At 39.3% G+C, this 17,519-nt stretch overlaps 1 protein-coding gene across 3 annotated transcripts in view; it reads left to right on the top strand.

Moving 5' to 3' along the window:
* upf2 (UPF2 regulator of nonsense mediated mRNA decay) overlaps positions 1 to 17,519 on the top strand; it is a 33,166-nt gene that overhangs the window by 9,207 nt on the left and 6,440 nt on the right. The window contains exons 8-18 of one of the 3 annotated variants that reach the window (XM_062066617.1): positions 4,120 to 4,205; positions 8,599 to 8,707; positions 8,790 to 8,903; positions 10,638 to 10,754; positions 10,857 to 11,246; positions 11,334 to 11,609; positions 12,523 to 12,706; positions 16,697 to 16,851; positions 16,930 to 17,034; positions 17,093 to 17,191; positions 17,274 to 17,444. In XM_062066617.1, the coding sequence (XP_061922601.1) occupies positions 4,120 to 4,205; positions 8,599 to 8,707; positions 8,790 to 8,903; positions 10,638 to 10,754; positions 10,857 to 11,246; positions 11,334 to 11,609; positions 12,523 to 12,706; positions 16,697 to 16,851; positions 16,930 to 17,034; positions 17,093 to 17,191; positions 17,274 to 17,444 (1,806 nt within the window). Of the gene's footprint in view, positions 1 to 4,119; positions 4,206 to 8,598; positions 8,708 to 8,789; positions 8,904 to 10,637; positions 10,755 to 10,856; positions 11,247 to 11,333; positions 11,610 to 12,522; positions 12,707 to 16,696; positions 17,035 to 17,092; positions 17,192 to 17,270; positions 17,445 to 17,519 lie in introns of all 3 variants that reach the window. The other 2 variants (XM_062066616.1, XM_062066615.1) reach the window with 2 other exon arrangements.

Below are 17,519 nucleotides of genomic sequence, written 5' to 3' on the forward strand. Positions count from 1 at the left end.
TACACTGTTAAAAATAACAGATTTTACAGTCAAAAACTGGGAGCTCAGTCAACGGAATTTTAACGCAAAAAACAGTACTATTTTTTTCAATTTACAGTAATATTCTGTAAAGAACAACGTAAAATTTATTGTAATTTTTTTATTAATTTGATGGGTAGTTTGCTGTAAAGTTAAGTTTGGGGTTTTTTTAGACAAAAATGTTTTGGAAAGCATGATAATATACTGTAATATTTGTTGCAATATTGGATACTATTAAAGTTTAAAAGGCATGCAATTTCAAGCAGTACATATATTTTTTTTAAAAATCCATTGCATTTAGTGAGAAAATATTAAGTACTTTATTGAAATATAATTTCCAGGTATTTGTGGGCCAGATAAAATGATGTCGCGGGCCAGATCTGGCCCCCGGGTCTTGAGTTTGACACCTGTGGCGTAGTTGCTGACGACTGTCAACTTTACTGCTAATCATATTTGGATGATTACTAACAGTGGTTCATTCCGAACCAGTTGTAGTTCCAGACTCTTTTTAGTAGCCAGAGAGAAGGTATATTTTTGACGTGACAAATTGTAAACAGAGGTCACAACACCTGAAGTATATTACCCAGAGGGGCATGGCTACAGAATCGAGTTGCCAAGTGGGAAACGTTTTCTGAGTTCTTTGCATGAATGTTATAAAATGTTACATTACATTTTTAATTATGATAATGTTAGCAAATTATCTACTAAAAAAAAGATGGGACAGGTGAGTGTCAAAAGGCAGCCAGAAGAGGTTGGTAGATGAGAATTAATATAAAGGTGAATATATTGTAGTAATGCACCCAATTTTAAGAAATGTAGACCAGATTTTTAAAATTTTCTTACGGATTTGCTTGGTAGCACTTTGTGCTGATAAAAATATTCCTCTTTTTTTTTCCTCAAATGGCGCTCAAGTCCATGAGTTTTACCTGCAGAAAAAAATGTGAAATACATATAAATGATGAATAAAAAATATAAATTGATAGGGGTGTAACGGTACACAAAAATTTCGGTACTGTACGTACCTCGGTTTAGAGGTCACGGTTCAGTTCATTTTCGGTACAGTAAGAAAACAACAAAATATAAATGTTTTGATTATTTATTTACTAAATTTGCACAATCTTCCACCAAAAATATTTTTCTTAGTGGAATATTTGATGTGAAGTAATCAAAACCTTGGATAGGTCAATAATTCATAATAACATTGATTTTGATTCAATATTATTTTCTGAGCAATGACAGTTTGAAAGAAAAAAAACAGCTTTATTTTATTAGTCAACATTGCAACTTTTTCTAAATTACATTTAACCTTTAAGCTTTTTAATTTCACTTTTGTTATGTTTTTGTTTATTTTAATAGTATTTTTAGAATGTGCCGTGGGCCTTTAAAACATTAGCTGTGGGCCGCAAATGGCCTCCGGGGCACACTTTTGACACCCCTGCTATAGATAATAAAAAATTAAATGTGATAAATCTATGGATAATCAATCAATCAATCAGCTTTATTGTCCATTCTTACATGTACAAGACACATAAGAACTGAAATTACATTTTCGGCACAATAAAACGCAGAGCCTGGCGATGCATGCGCGTTTATCATAACTCTCTCTCTCTCTCTCTCTGTCTCTGCCCCTCCCTCACCAATGCTGCTGCGCGCACACCTCCACAATTTGTTTTGTTTTTAACCCCTTCTTAACCCTGAACGTACATTGAAAATACACGCAACCCTAACTCAAAATGCCGGACATTTGAGGCATTTAAGAAACTCCGCCCGGACAGCAAAAGAGGACATGTCCGGTGAAAAGAGGACGTATGGTCATTCTATCGTAGCCCGTTAGCTGCTAGCATGCCGTGTGTTGTGCCTCGGTGTGCATTGTTTACATAACGTGCGGTACGCTACTTAATATGTCCGTGTGGAAACTCGTTCGGTACACCTCCGAACCGAACCGAAGCCCCCGTACTGAAACGGTTCAATACAAATACACGTACCGTTACACCCCTATAAATTAATGTTTAACATTACTTTTAATTTAATAAAAACTCTTGTTTGGCGAAGACAGCCACGCAGACGCCACCTTCATACTTTGCTATGAGTTCTTTCTTAAATTTGAAAGTGTTTTCACTTTCTTTATCAAAGTGCTGGCACACACAACTTTTATTTGGTGGATTATTTTGCAGTTGTGGTGTGACTGAGTTAGTTAGCAAAGAACTCCTAGTCAACCAGTGATGATGGGGGTGTTTGTGGGTGGAGTAAATATCATGGAGGTTTGTAATAAAGACGCGTCAATGATACTTTAGATCAGTTGCGTTCATCATCTTTAATTATTAGTAGAAAGCGCTAACTCCTACCTGCTGACAGGTTCGGCTGTCACATCAGCTTTCATCAGAGTCGTTCGTTGCTTCCTGGTGTAACCAGTCTAAAAAAATACAACCATATCTGTTCTTTGCCCTTGTGCTGCTGACAATCGATGGTGTCCCAGGTGTGGGAAAAGCATATATGCACCCTATCAAACCCCCAAAATATGCAAGAAAAACCTGCAAGACATTTCAACAGCCGGCACAAGAACTATGAAATATTCATATCTCAATGCGACTTTTTACTATGCACAAAAAACCCTGCAGATGTTACTTTGCACTAGGGTTGTCCCAATACCAATAATTTGGTACCGGTAACAAAATGTATATCTATACTTTTCAAAGTAAAGGGAACTACAAAAAAAGTAAACATTGGCTTTATTTTAACAGAAAATCTTACGATGCAATAAACATCTGTTTCCTATTGCACTCAAATAACAATTTTAGAAGGTTAAAATATAGACTAAAGGGCATTAAACACATTGGGCTTTTCTTGTTGCACTCAAAGAACAATTTACAATTTTCCATATTACATATAGTCTGCCATAATCAAGGATTAGGTTCAAATATAATAAAAAGCTTTATTGACATTATATTAAATGCTTAATGATTTATGGTTGCCACTCCTGGTCTGTGCTTTAAGATACAAAACAACACAATTATTAGTAAGTACTAAAAACAAAACTATGGATAAATGTACACAGATAAGCCATGTAATAGGTAAAACACATTTGTTAAAGATAAAACACAAATTGTAGCAATTTGTTACAAAATTCAGTCATTTCACTTGCATTAGTTGACGTTAGATGGGTCTTGACTGCGCTAATATTTGGCATCAATCCAAGCAGCTGTGTGCGCATCTACTATCTACATGTGCACAACAGAGGAGCTGGTTCATTTATGAGAGTAGTGTATGCGTCTTTAAGAGAATGGCAACGTGTTGGCTGAGTGATGTCAATGAGTGAGTGGGCGAGTAAAAAGAGAGAGAGGTAGCACTGCACTGTGCAGTAGAAGAATGAACAGGTCCAGTTGTGTCCTGCAAAACTAAAAATAAAGCAGATTGTCCCAAATCGGCGGCATTATTACCCGTGACTACTTAAACTCCTTGTGCAGATCTGAATGCTTATTATTGAAATCTTTACCTAAGTTTGAAGCAAAAGTGGTAATACTAATCGCCACATTTGACGAGGCATGTTTTAAAGCAACACTTGAAGCGTGGCGCTTCCTTGTTTAAAGCGTCACCTTTATCGTTAGTTTTGAAGCCCAAATACCTCTATATTGCGCTTCACGCACCCTCTTTATTAACAAGTAGGATTGTCGTTTTTTGCCATTCTTCCTCTCCAAGATGTTATTGCTTGTATGCACTTTGTGTGTGCATTTCAACACACTCAACATCATGCGCTTCGGGTCTATAGTCACCGCCGTAGATAAAAGAACGGTACCGGTACTTTTCAAAGGCAGTATAGTACCGATTTCAATCAATTAGTTTCACGGTACTTTATTAGTACCGGTATACCTTACAACCCTACTTTGCACATTGTCACTGAAAGACTTAAAGAATATTGAACACCTGCACAAACCTGACCATTGATGACATTTCTACCAAACATCTAGTTTCCAAATCATCAGAGAGTGTTCTTTCGATTAATAAGTTCCAAATCCTGCGAAAAGTAGAGCATACGTTTCTACACAGACCCTGTGACACGCAGAGAAGAAATTCTATTGTTGAGCACTTTGTCAACTCCTGCAGGCCGCCATGGACTTCTGCATGAACATGAACACCAAATCCAACAGGAGGAAGCTGGTGCGAGCACTCTTCACTGTGCCCAGGCAGAGGTAATTTCTCCAAGTTGACGAGTGTGTTGTGCTTTTTCCAATGATTCCACTGCTAGGACTTGAAAGGGGTAGAAACACATTCAGGTTCATATGCTGCAGTGGGGTCCCACAGGACTGCACTATTTGTGGTGCTGGGTTTTCTGGTCATTGTCTAATTTGCATGATTGGCCTATGGATGCATAATAACTCAGGCAAACATTTTTAGTTAAAGTACTAGGTGTGGTGAAATTATCCTCTACATTTGACCCATCCCCTTGTTCCACCCACTGGGAGGTGAGGGGAACAGTGAGCAGCAGCAGCGGTGGCTGCGCTCGGGAATCATTTTGGTGATTTAACCCCCAATTCCAACCCTTGATGCTGAGTGCCAAGCAGGGAGGTAATGGCTCCCATTTTTATAGTCTTTGGTATGACTTGTCTGGGTTTGAACTCACGATTTCAGGGCGGACACTCTAACCACAAGGCCACTGAGCAGGTCTTTAGCGACATAAACAAGTACAATATCTTATTAGTCTGTCTTTAAATAGAATAAACACAACACCTACATCTTATATGCATATGAAGTGAATATTTGCATAAAATATGGAAGCAAATTACAGAGTGATTAATACTTAGCAAATAATACTTCAAGTGTAGTCTTTAATCAGCATTCGCGGGCTAGCTATCATAGTTCAGCAGTCAAATGCATCATGAAACATCATATAGGTATAATTAGTTTCCACTAAACTTTGTGATTTGTTTTAAAGTTAGAGTTTGAGGTTTTAACCAACTTCAGTAGCTAGTCAGCACACCGAGCAACAGACTGGCCTTGTACAAAGTTAGCAGTCAATATTAGTTTCCACAGAGTTTGGTGTCAATATGCTTGTGAGTAGAAATGCATTTTCTGTTTTATGACACTTTTTTTTTTCCATAAAAACTCATTTGTTAAACTTGTACAAGGTAAAAATGATTGTGATGGTAATTTCTATTAGCCTGTCAATGGGACTTTTAGCATTAAACTAGTGACACAACAGCCAACCTTTATACTGCATTGCCTTTTTTCAGTTCATACTAGGGTTGTCCTGATACCAATATTTTGGTACAGGTACCAAAATGTATTTCGATACTTTTCAAAATAAAGGGGACCACAAAAAGAAATAATTTTTGGCTTCTTTTTAATAAAAACATTTTTACAATACAATAAAACTATGGTTCTTATTGCACTCAAAAATAATTTTGGAAGATTAAAATAATAGGCTTTTAACACATTGGGCTTTTCTTACAATTCTTACAATTTATTTACAATTGGATATATTGAATGTAGGCTGCTATAATCTAGGATTAAGTTAGAATACAGCCGAAAGCTTTATTGACATTTTATTAAATGCTTCATAATTATTGTTTGTTATGGTTTGTGCTTTAAGACAAATACAATAATTAGTAAATACTACAAATATTTTAAAAATTTAAAGGCAATATAGTACAGTTTTCAATTAATTGGTACCTTGGTACTTTATTGGTATCGGTATACCGTACAACCCTCGCTCATACCAAGCTATGTTGTCAATTTGACACAATTGTTTTACATGTACAGTACAGGCCAAAAGTTTGGACACACCCTCTCATTCAATGCGTTTTCTTTATTTTCATGAGTTTTTACATTGTAGATTGTCACTGAAGGCATCAAAACTATGAATGAACACATGTGGAGTTATGTAATTAAGAAAAAAAGGTGAAATAACTGAAAACATTTTTTATATTCTAGTTTCTCCAAAATAGCCCCCCTTTGCTCTGATGACTTTTTTTCACACTTGTGGCATTCTCTCGATGAGCTTCAAGAGGTAGTCACCTGAAATGGTTTTCACTTCACAGGTGTGCTTGAAGCTCATCAAGAGAATGCCAAGAGTGTGCAAAACAGTAATCAGAGCAAAGGGTGGCTCTTTTAAAGGAACTAGAATACAAAACATGTTTTCAGTTATTTCACCTTTTTTTGTTAAGTACATAACTCCACATGTGTTCATTCATAGTTTTGATGCCTTCAGTGACAATCTACAATGTAAATAGTCATGAAAATAAAGAAAACACATTGAATGAGGAGAAGGTGTGTCCAAACTTTTGGCCTGTACTGTATGTACACTTCTTGTGTATGTTGATAATATACTTTCCTTTGTGTGCTTAGTTTTTCAGTAACTTTATTGTAGAGACTATTAATAAACAGGTTTGACATTTTTTCAGCTTTAATTTGAAGTACTGTTTATTCCAACGTTCAGGGAAGGCAGAATAATATATGTCAATAAACCAGAGGTGCACAAAGTGCTGCCAGTGTTACATTGTAGTAATAAAATAAGCAGCAACAATTATTAAATACAGCAAAACAAAATCATGTAATAAGAAAAATATATGTTGACACTAACAACAGGTTTGCCTTTAAATGATTGTATAACATTTTTTTTTGCCTTTACAAAAAAATGCATGAATCATAGCCAATTACCGGTATGCAAATTTTGACATCGTGTCATTTTGACAACGTGTCATTTTGACAACGTGTCATTTAGACACCGCCCTAGCTCCTACCACATCTGTGGCAACTACCTTGCCACCACTAATTAATTACCTGTTTGTGGGAACATCATGCACTGACTTTCTTTGATTGTTTTTGAGCTATTTTTAGAAGTCTATTTGTGCGTGTGTAAGTGTGTGTACGTGAGTGCGTGTGTGCGTTTTCGAAGATTAACCAAGTCTATCTATCTTTTCTGTTTACCAAATGAACCCAGATCAGAACATAAATAAAACATCCCTCATACTGAGGAGAAGCAATTAATGCTTCAATTATATTTCCTAAAGCCCAGGTGTCAAACTCAAGGCCCCCACGTCATTTTATTTGGCCCTTGAAAGCCTGGAAATAATATGTATCAATACAGTACTGTAACTTTTCTTACTAAATGTATTTTTTTTTCTGTTTTGGGAGGAAAAAAAATATATGTACTCCATGTAATCACAAATTATGTTAACTTAAATGATAAATGGGTTATACTTGTATAGCGCTTTTCTACCTTCAAGGTACTCAAAGCGCTTTGACACTATTTCCACATTCACCTATTCACACACACATTCACACACTGATGGCGGGAGCTGCCATGCAAGGCGCTAACCAGCAGCCATCAGGAGCAAGGGTGAATTGTCTTGCCCAAGGACACAACGGACATGACTAGGATGGTAGAAGGTGGGGATTGAACCCCAGTAACCAGCAACCCTCCGATTGCTGGCACGGCCACTCTACCAACTTCGCCGATGTCTAATTATGCAAAAATCTATTATCAAGCATTCAAACCATTTTTTAAATATAAATAAATACTAATAATAATGATTTCAAAGCAAGTTATCCATCAAATTGTGCAATGTAAAAGTAGCACTAGATTTCATGGTAAAATTGTAAAATTTACCGTGGTTTTTACAGCATTTTTCTCTTAATGAAAAAATAGTACTTTTTTTTGCTGTAATAAACTGTGGGGCCGTTTTTGCATTTACAGTAATACACCAAAAAATCTACACTTGTTGATTTGTGGTAACAAAAAACTGGCAGCTCAGGTGCCAAAATTGTACTGTAAAATTGCACGTTTTTTTATTCACAGTAAAAAAAACTAATGTAAATTTTACAGTAAAATTCTGGCAACTCAGCTGCCTTTTTTCACCATAAAAACAGCAGTACTGTTTTTCCATTTACAGTAATATACACTACATTTTGAGGTGAAATTATTGCAACTTACAATATTTTTTTAATATTTTAGTTAAAAAAAAATCTACTAATAAAATGCATAAAAAATTGTGTAATAGTAGTATTCACTGTTAGAAGCAGCCCTCTGGGGCCAAACATAATTGCGATGTGGCTCTCAGTGAAAACAACTTTGACACCTCTGTCCTAGAGTGTTAGAAAACTTCTGCACTAAAAGCAGGCGCCGATTGTATTATAAACTTAGACTTCCTTTTTATTGTCATTCAAATTTGAACTTTACAGTACAGATAAGAACGAAATTACGTTGCATTAGCTCATGGTAGTGCAGGATAAAAAAGCAATAAGGTGCATATATAAATAAATAGATTACTGTACAGATAAATATATTGTACTTTTGCATATGCATCCACGTTTATGGATGTATGTTATATTGTCTTTTTATTCCAGCGAGTTAATCCATTTTGAGGGGAATTGAGGGGATAATTATGATGCGTTCAAGAGCCTTACGGCCTGAGGGAAGAAACAGAAGCACAAGTGAAACTTTCAAATTAGAAGGTTTCAAAATAAGAGTGTTTGCATAAACATGGAGAAATCTTAACTGGTAGCTTCAAACTAATTCATGGCGGGGCTCAAATAAATCAATGTATTTGGGATCACTGCTTTGTGACTTTTGTCTTCTGCCAGGTTGGATCTTCTGCCTTTTTACTCCCGCCTGGTGGCCACTCTTCATCCCTGCATGTCTGACGTGGCCGAAGACCTGTGCTCCATGCTGAAGGGAGACTTCCGGTTTCACGTAGGTCCAGGTTGAGCAAATGAAATCAGCTTTTAAAAAAAAGTATATCCTTTATAATATTAGTTGTTTGTTTCTGCAATAGATTCGCAAGAAGGACCAGATCAACATTGAGACAAAAAATAAAACGGTCAGATTTATTGGGGAGCTGGCCAAGTTCAAGATGTTCTTGAAGACGGACACACTTCATTGTCTCAAGGTGTGTTAGACTTGTTTCTTGGGCTGTCAAATTATTAATATATTTAATCGCAATTAACCACAGAAGGGTTTTTTTTATCTTTAAAATTTGTACCTTTCAAGTTTGAATTACTATCAACATAAGACTGGACAATTTATCTGCTTTATACAAATGTTTATTTATTAAACGTTATGCTTTGGACGTAAAGGACACCAAAGCTCTTTTACGGACACACACCCTAGCTCTCATACAAACTGTCTCACACATGCTTACCGCTTGTGACACAAGCTCACTTTAAAAACAACCCTATTATAATGACGATTGAAAAAATTAACTGCAGTGCGCCAGCACCGTCTTCAGCTCAGCCAAGTGTATAACCTCCTCAGTCAAAACATGCCCTTCGTCTTCTAAAAAAAGAATCACTAAATTAAAGCTGTTGCAACCCATTTAGTAGTTGCTTTTGAAAGTACAGTACAGGCCAAAAGTTTGGACACACCTTCTCATTCAATGTGTTTTCTTTATTTTCATGACTATTTACATTGTAGATTGTCACTGAAAGCATCAAAACTATGAATGAACACATGTGGAGTTATGTACTTAACAAAAAAAGGTGAAATAACTGAAAACATGCTTTATATTCTAGTTTCTTCAAAATAGCCACCCTTTGCTCTGATTACTGCCTTGCACACTCTTGGCATTCTCTCGATGAGCTTCAAGAGGTAGACACCTTGAAATTGTTTTCACTACACAAGTGTACTTGAAGCTCATCGAGAGAATGCCAAGAGTGTGCAAAGCAGTAATCAGAGCAAAGGGTGGTTATTTTGAAGGGTTAGTGCATGTGCCTCACAATACGAAGGTTCTGAGTTGTCCAGGGTGTACCCCGCCTTCCGCCCATGTGCAGCTGAGATAGGCTCCAGCACCCCCAGCGACCTCGAAAGGGACAAGCAGTAGAAAAGGGTACATAATGGTACTTAAGTACATAACTCCACATGTGTTCATTCATAGTTTTGATGCCTTCAGTGACAATCTACAATGTAAATAGTCATGAAAATATATAAAACGCTCGCAACATCGAGGGAGACAAGCGGTAGAAATGGATGGATGAATTGAGGATATATCAAGTAGCTTTGGAGATTTCTCATGGTGGAAAGGTTTTTTTTTTTGTGATTTTCCTCCGCGTGGTGCGACGGGACCGGCTGGCTTTGTTGCCTTGGAAACACTCAGGATGAAAGTGCTTTGCTTTGTAGAACTCCGACTTTTTTTTTTTACCTCCGCCAAAGAGTTTATATGTTTTCGCCAGGGTTTTTTGTGTGTTTGTTAGCAACAAACATGTATTAGTTATGGATACATTTTGATGATTTTTTCAGGAAATGTCAAAAAAAACCAATTCCTCTCATCCTCTATGAACACACTTCACTTCCTGGTTACGGCGTTCCACGCCCCCAACTTGTCAGCCCCGCACTGCGCAGAGGATTCTGCGAGATTATTTTCAGACCCGGCCAATGCTGCGCCAGATAAAACTACACACCGAGTGTTTGTTTGCTATCGTCAGGAGTCACTGTATCACTGTGAAAACTTTGAAACCAAAATACACCCCTAATTACCTCGATTAATTATGCAGTCTTGGTGTGTATTAATAAACAAAATAGTTCCATTAAAGGACATTTTTGTTACTGGTTATTATCCAGTTAACGTTAAAAGCCCTACTTGGTTAATATTTGTCACACATGTGGTAATGTTTTGATTGTGTCTCAGATGCTGCTGTCAGATTTCACCCATCACCATGTGGAGATGGCCTGCACCCTGCTGGAGACGTGTGGCCGCTTCCTCTTCAGGTCCCCCGACTCTCATCTGCGCACCAGCGTCCTGCTGGTCAGTACCACCTGGCTCTGCCTTTTTTTTCCCTAGTTGTATTTTCACATGAGGCTGGTATTTCTAGCATCTCATCTTCTCCGAACTATATGTGCATTCCAGGAGCAAATGATGCGCAAAAAGCAGGCGCAACATCTGGATGCCCGCTATGTGACAATGGTGGAGAACGCTTACTACTACTGCAACCCCCCACCCATCGAGAAGACAGTGAAGAAGAGACGGCCGCCGCTGCAGGAGTACATCCGCAAGCTGCTCTACAAGGACCTGTCCAAGGTCACCACGGAGAAGGTGCTCAGGCAGATGCGCAAGCTGTCCTGGCAGGACCCGGAAGTCAAGAGCTACCTGATCTGCTGCATGGTCAACATATGGAACGTCAAGTACAACAGCATTCACTGTGTGGCCAACCTCCTGGCTGGTTTGGTGGCCTACCAGGAGGACGTGGGCATCCACGTGGTGGACGGGGTCCTGGAGGACATTCGCTTGGGCATGGAGGTACATTATTGATATATAAATAGGTAAAAACAAAAACAATGACATAATGTGCTAATGTCTGCACCCTGTCATACTCATTAATACCAGGTCAACCAGCCCAAGTTCAACCAGCGCCGCATCAGCAGCGCAAAGTTCCTTGGCGAGCTGTACAACTACCGCATGGTGGAGTCAGCCGTCATCTTCCGCACCCTCTTCTCCTTCATCTCCTTTGGTGTCAACCAGGATGGCAGCCCGAGCACGCTGGACCCCCCTGAGCACCTCTTCCGCATTCGACTGGTGTGCACGCTGCTCGACACCTGCGGACAGTACTTTGACCGCGGCTCCAGCAAGAGGAAGCTTGATTGTTTCCTTATCTACTTCCAGGCGAGTCCTACGACTGTGGAATGTCAGAGTCTAATCACAAACACTAGAGCACAGGTGTCGAACTGGTTTTCATTGAGGGCCACATGGCAGTTATGGCCGCTTGTAACAGCGAATAATGTATGAATTTGCCTCTGCATTTTATTATTAATCACATAAATTGTTTTAAGTAGACTGTCGATTTTGCAGTAAAAACTACTCCAAAATAGTGTTTTTTAATTTTTTTTTACAACATTTTACAGTAAATGGAAAAACAGTACCACTGTTTTTTGGGGGTGTTTTTACGGAAAAAGCTGGCAGCTTAGTTGCCAGAATTTTAGTGTTAAATTTACATTGGTTTTTACAACATTATATTGTTGAAGGAAAAACACTACAAGTATTTTTTTTTTATTCCAGCAACTTAGCTGCCAGTTTTTCTACCGTAAAAACAAATGTACCGTCTTTCCAATTACAGTAATACACCGTTAAAAACAACAACCTTAGATTTTACAGTCAAATACTGGCAGCTCAGTCAACAGTTTTAACGCAAAAAACAGTTGGTGTTTTTTTCAATTGACAGTAATACGCTGTAAAGAACAACGTGACATTTATTGGAATTTTTATTAATTTGCTGTAAAGTTAAGTATTTTATTTAGACAAAAACATGTTTGGAAAGTATGATAATATGCTGTTATATTTGTTGCAATATTGGATACTATTAAAGTTGAAAAGGTATGCAACACATACATTTTTTCTGTCAAAATGAAAAAAATCTATTACATTCAGTGAGAAAATATTAAGTACTTTATTGACACATATCATTTTCAGGTGTTTGCAGGACTGGCCCCCGGGCCTTGAGTTTGACACTGGTGCACTAGAGAGACCTATGGATAGCCGTCATTGTGAACAAACACTTGTCTTGTTTGTGTGTCTGCAGCGCTACATCTGGTGGAAGAAGAGTGTGGACACTTGGACCAAAGACCACCCGTTCCCCATCGACATCGACTACATGATTACCGACACTCTGGAGCTGTTGCGGCCCAAAATGAGACTGAGCTGCTCCCTGGAGGAGGCCAGCAGGGAAGTGGCCGACCTGGAGAAGGAAGTGCTGGTCAAACTAGGTAAGGTGTTTTAATGTAAGGAATATACAAAGTGTGTATGTGTGGGAGATAGCTTTGTACACGTGGCTGTTCAGGGCTGCTCAGCTTGTCTGACCGCTTGAGTAACATTCCCTAACAGATGAAAAGACAGTGTGCCATCACTCCTTAAAGGCGCAGCTCGACAAAGGAATAATCATAATTAAATGTACACCCACTAGAATTTTTCAGGTGTGTGTCACTTCTGTCTTTGTTTTGGTCTTCTTCCCATTTCGGAAGTGTGTGTCACTCAGCAGCCTGTTGAAGGGCTGGCGTTGTTTTACAGTTTTAAGGTGTAGACTGAGAATTACCAGAAAACTGCCATGTCCAATCAGTGAGAGTGACTCAGGGCTTTGTACTCAAGTTAATTAGATCATTGTCACCATGTTTAGTTCCTTACGTATGTTACCATGTTACATTTGTTATATATTTACCTTTTTTTCCCAGACTATAATGCGCACTTAAAATCTTTTAATTGTATTTATGTTACCACGTTATGTTTGTTACGTACGTTACCATGTTAAGTACATGTTAAGTACATGTTAATGTACAGTCACCCCTGTATCCAGGGGTGACTGTAGTGTTCCAAAAGGAAAGTATGCCTTCTCCCTATCAGCCTTTTCATATCAAGCCATCAAAGAATGGAATGGACTTCTAGACAATCTAAAGAACAACTCTAGTTTTCACAGCTTCTCACAAGTAGTCAAAGACTGGCTTTTAGACCACCAGTCCTGCTCACATTAGCAATACCAGACAGGCAGTTGAACATCGGATGATAATAATAATAGATTTTATTTGTATAATGAACTTTATATTGAGTAAACAATCTCAAAGTGCTACAGTGTATTAACAAGAAAAGAAAAAAAAGATAATAAAGAAATAAATAAAAATAAAAACTAGAACACCCAAATAGTTATAGCTAGTATGCACATATCTAAACAAAAAGGCTTTTTTTAAAAAAAGGGCTTTTAAGCCTTTTTAAAAGCATCCACAGTCTGTGGTGCCCTCAGATGGTCAGGGAGAGCGTTCCACAGACTGGGAGCGGCGGAGCAGAAAGCCCGGTCTCCCATTGTTCGTAGCTTTGTCCTCGGAGGTTGGAGGAGGTTAGCCTGTCCGGAGCGGAGGTGTCGTGTGGAGGATTTGGGGGTGAGTAGTTCTTTGAGGTAGAGGGGGGCCTTTCCATGGAGGCACTGGTGGGTTAGCAGGGAGACCTTGAATTCAATCCTGAGTGGAACATGATGACCTGGTGGGAGTACGGTAGTCTGATGGCCACCAGAGTACCATTCCAGTCTGGTAACATCGCAAACTTTTTTTTAATGTATGCAATATCAATGGGGTATACAGCTATACCCTTATGGGTATCATCTGATGGCTACTGCACTGTATGCGGACTTTGATAAAAACTGCTGCACTTTATATACTTCTGCACTTTAAATTAAGCTGCTAAAATACTGTAAGTTGACCGCCCACTGATCTGTAATTCACATACTCTCTATGTATTGTATTTGTATTTTAAATAGTTTATCATGGTGTAATTTTTATATTGTTGTGTATTTTCAATCATGTTTAATTGTATTGTGGATGTTAGATGCGCCATAAAAGGACTACAGATGGAAATTAGCCTGGTGCTAAATCTGGTGCAGCCATCTTTTTAATGTAACTGCACATTGTCTTTCAAATAAACAAATACAGAAAAAAAAGTTTTTACATGCGGTGTGCATGTTACTAACTTATGTACTGCATGTTATGTTCACGATATGCTTGTTAATTATGTTACTTTGTTACATGTTACCATGTTATGTTTGTTACGTAAGATATGTTTGTTACCATGTTATGTCTTTAAAATCTGGTATACATGGTACTTCCATGTTATGCTTGTTACCTTGTTACTACGTATGTTACCATGTTACATATTGTACGTTTGTTGCGCATGTTACGTATGTTGCAATGTTAGATATGTGACTTTTGTTACTAGGATACATATTTTATGCAGGTTACATTTGTTACCAGGTTGCATGTTTTACATATGTTGTGTACAAAGCCCGTTTCCATATGAGTTGGGAAATTGTGTTAAATGTAAATATAAACGGAATACAATGATTTGCAAATCATTTTCAACCCATTTTCAGTTGAATATGCTACAAAGACAACATAATTGATGTTCAAACTGATAAACATTTATTTTTTTGCAAATAATCTTTAACTTTAGAATTTGATGGCAGCAACATGTGACAAAGAAGTTGGGAAAGGTGGCAATAAATACTGATAAAGTTGAGGAATGCTCATCAAACACTTATTTGGAACATCCCACAGGTGAACAGGCAAATTGGGAACAGGTGGGTGCCATGATTGGGTATAAAAGTAGATTCCATGAAATGCTCAGTCATTCACAAACAAGGATGGGGCGAGGGTCACCACTTTGTCAACAAATGTGTGAGCAAATTGTTGAACAGTTTAAGAAAAACCTTTCTCAAGCAGCTATTGCAAGGAATTTAGGGATTTCACCATCTACGGTCCGTAATATCATCAAAGGGTTGAGAGAATGTGGAGAAATCACTGCACGTAAGCAGCTAAGCCCGTGACCTTCCATCCCTCAGGCTGTACTGCATCAACAAGCCACATCAGTGTGTAAAGGATATCACCACATGGGCTCAGGAACACTTCAGAAACCCACTGTCAGTAACTACAGTTGGTCGCTACATCTGTAAGTGCAAGTTAAAACTCTCCTATGCAAGGCGAAAACCGTTTATCAACAACACCCAGAAACGCCGTCGGCTTCGCTGGGCCTGAGCTCATCTAAGATGGACTGATGCAAAGTGGAAAAGTGTTCTGTGGTCTGACGAGTCCACATTTCAAATTGTTTTTGGAAACTGTGGACGTCGTGTCCTCCGGACCAAAGAGGAAAAGAACCATCCGTATTGTTATAGGCGCAAAGTTGAAAAGGCAGCATCTGTGATGGTATGGGGGTGTATTAGTGCCCAAGACATGGGTAACTTACACATCTGTGAAGGCGCCATTAATGCTGAAAGGTACATACAGGTTTTGGAGCAACATGTGTTGCCATCCAAGCAACGTTACCATGGACGCCCCTGCTTATTTCAGCAAGACAATGCCAAGCCACGTGTTACATCAACGTGGCTTCATAGTAAAAGAGTGCGGGTACTAGACTGGCCTGCCTGTAGTCCAGACATTGAAAATGTGTGGCACCTAAAATAGCAGAAGGGAGACCCCCGGACTGTTGAACAACTTAAGCTGTACATCAAGCAAGAATGGGAAAGAATTCCACTTCAAAAATGTGTCTCCTCACTTCCCAAACCTTTACTGAGTGTTGTTAAAAGGAAAGGCCATGTAACACAGTGGTGAACATGCCCTTTCCCAACTACTTTGGCACGTGTTGCAGCCATGAAATTCTAAGTTAATTATTATTCGCAAAAAAAAATAAAGTTTATGAGTTTGAACATCAAATATGTTGTCTTTGTAGCATATTCAACTGAATATGGCTTGAAAAGGATTTGCAAATCATTGTATTCCGTTTATATTTACATCTAACACAATTTCCCAACTCATATGGAAATGGAGTTTGTATGTTACATGACGTTTTTGGCGTATGTTACCGTTTCCTCGAGTGTGGGGAGAATCAATGAGTTTATGTTTCCTTTGTCAAGGAGAACAGTAAGTTGAGTTCATGCTTATGAAATAAGTCCTAAGTTACAAGCGTCATGGACGTCTGTTCAAGCGTGTTAAAGGGCCTTCTAAAAACTTTATGAATGATGGCGGCTCCGAGTGGAACAAAGGTGCTATTGTGTGAGCTGGATCGGACATTCCTTGTTTGCCAGGTCACATGACACCTGACATACAGCTCTTCTCTGTGCCTCATGTCTTTACTCTCATTCTGAGGAAAAAGTGCTAACTGATAACTGCTAATTGTCATCAAACCACAGAAGATCCCCGCCTTTATCTCTTCTCATCTTCCAGGTATGGCCATGGAGAAGGACGGCCGCTCCAGTGCCATGAGTGAAGGGGAGGGCCTGGATGAGGAGGACGATGATGGTGATGAAGACGAGGAGGGAGGCGCCGAGACGGAGGAGCAGTCGGGCAATGAGAGCGAAATGAACGAAGCCGAGGATGACGTAAGTCCCTCATTTCAGTGCACCACATGCTGTCCTGCCGGCAGGCTCGTCAGCGCCCCCTTTCTTTTTTCCTCGCAGGAGGCGTCTGAAAATGAAGAGGAGGAAAGGGATGAAGAAGAGGAGGAGAACACCGACTATCTGACGGACTCCAACAAGGAGAACGAGACTGATGAGGAGAGCAATGTGAGTTGACAGTGTGCAGACGTGTCATCCATGCAATGACATGTAATGGTGTGTGTAGGAGGTGACCCTACGCGGCGGTGGACTGAAGCACGTGGCGTGTGCCGAGGACGAAGACTTTATTCAGGCGTTGGACAAGATGATGTTGGAGAACCTGCAGGCACGCCGCTAAAATGCTGTGTTGGTCATCTATTGCCGCAAATGTCCATCCTTGAACGCTGTGTCTCTGGTCCCCGCAGCAGCGCAGCGGTGAGACGGTGAAGGTGCACCAGCTGGACGTGGCCATTCCCCTGCAGCTGAAGAGCCAGTTGAAGAAGGGAGGATCCAGCCAGTCGTGCATCAGCGAGGGCGACAGCGAGCTCTCAGAAACCATGCAGTTCGTCATGCTCACACGCAAGGGAAACAAGCAGCAGGTAGGAGGAGGACCTATAGGACCCACAGGTGCACAACTGTAGCCAAGTAACACACAGACATGAGCAGTGGAGCCA

Source organism: Entelurus aequoreus, linkage group LG12 (genome assembly GCF_033978785.1).
Source record: "Entelurus aequoreus isolate RoL-2023_Sb linkage group LG12, RoL_Eaeq_v1.1, whole genome shotgun sequence".
NCBI classification, from domain to species: domain Eukaryota; kingdom Metazoa; phylum Chordata; class Actinopteri; order Syngnathiformes; family Syngnathidae; genus Entelurus; species Entelurus aequoreus.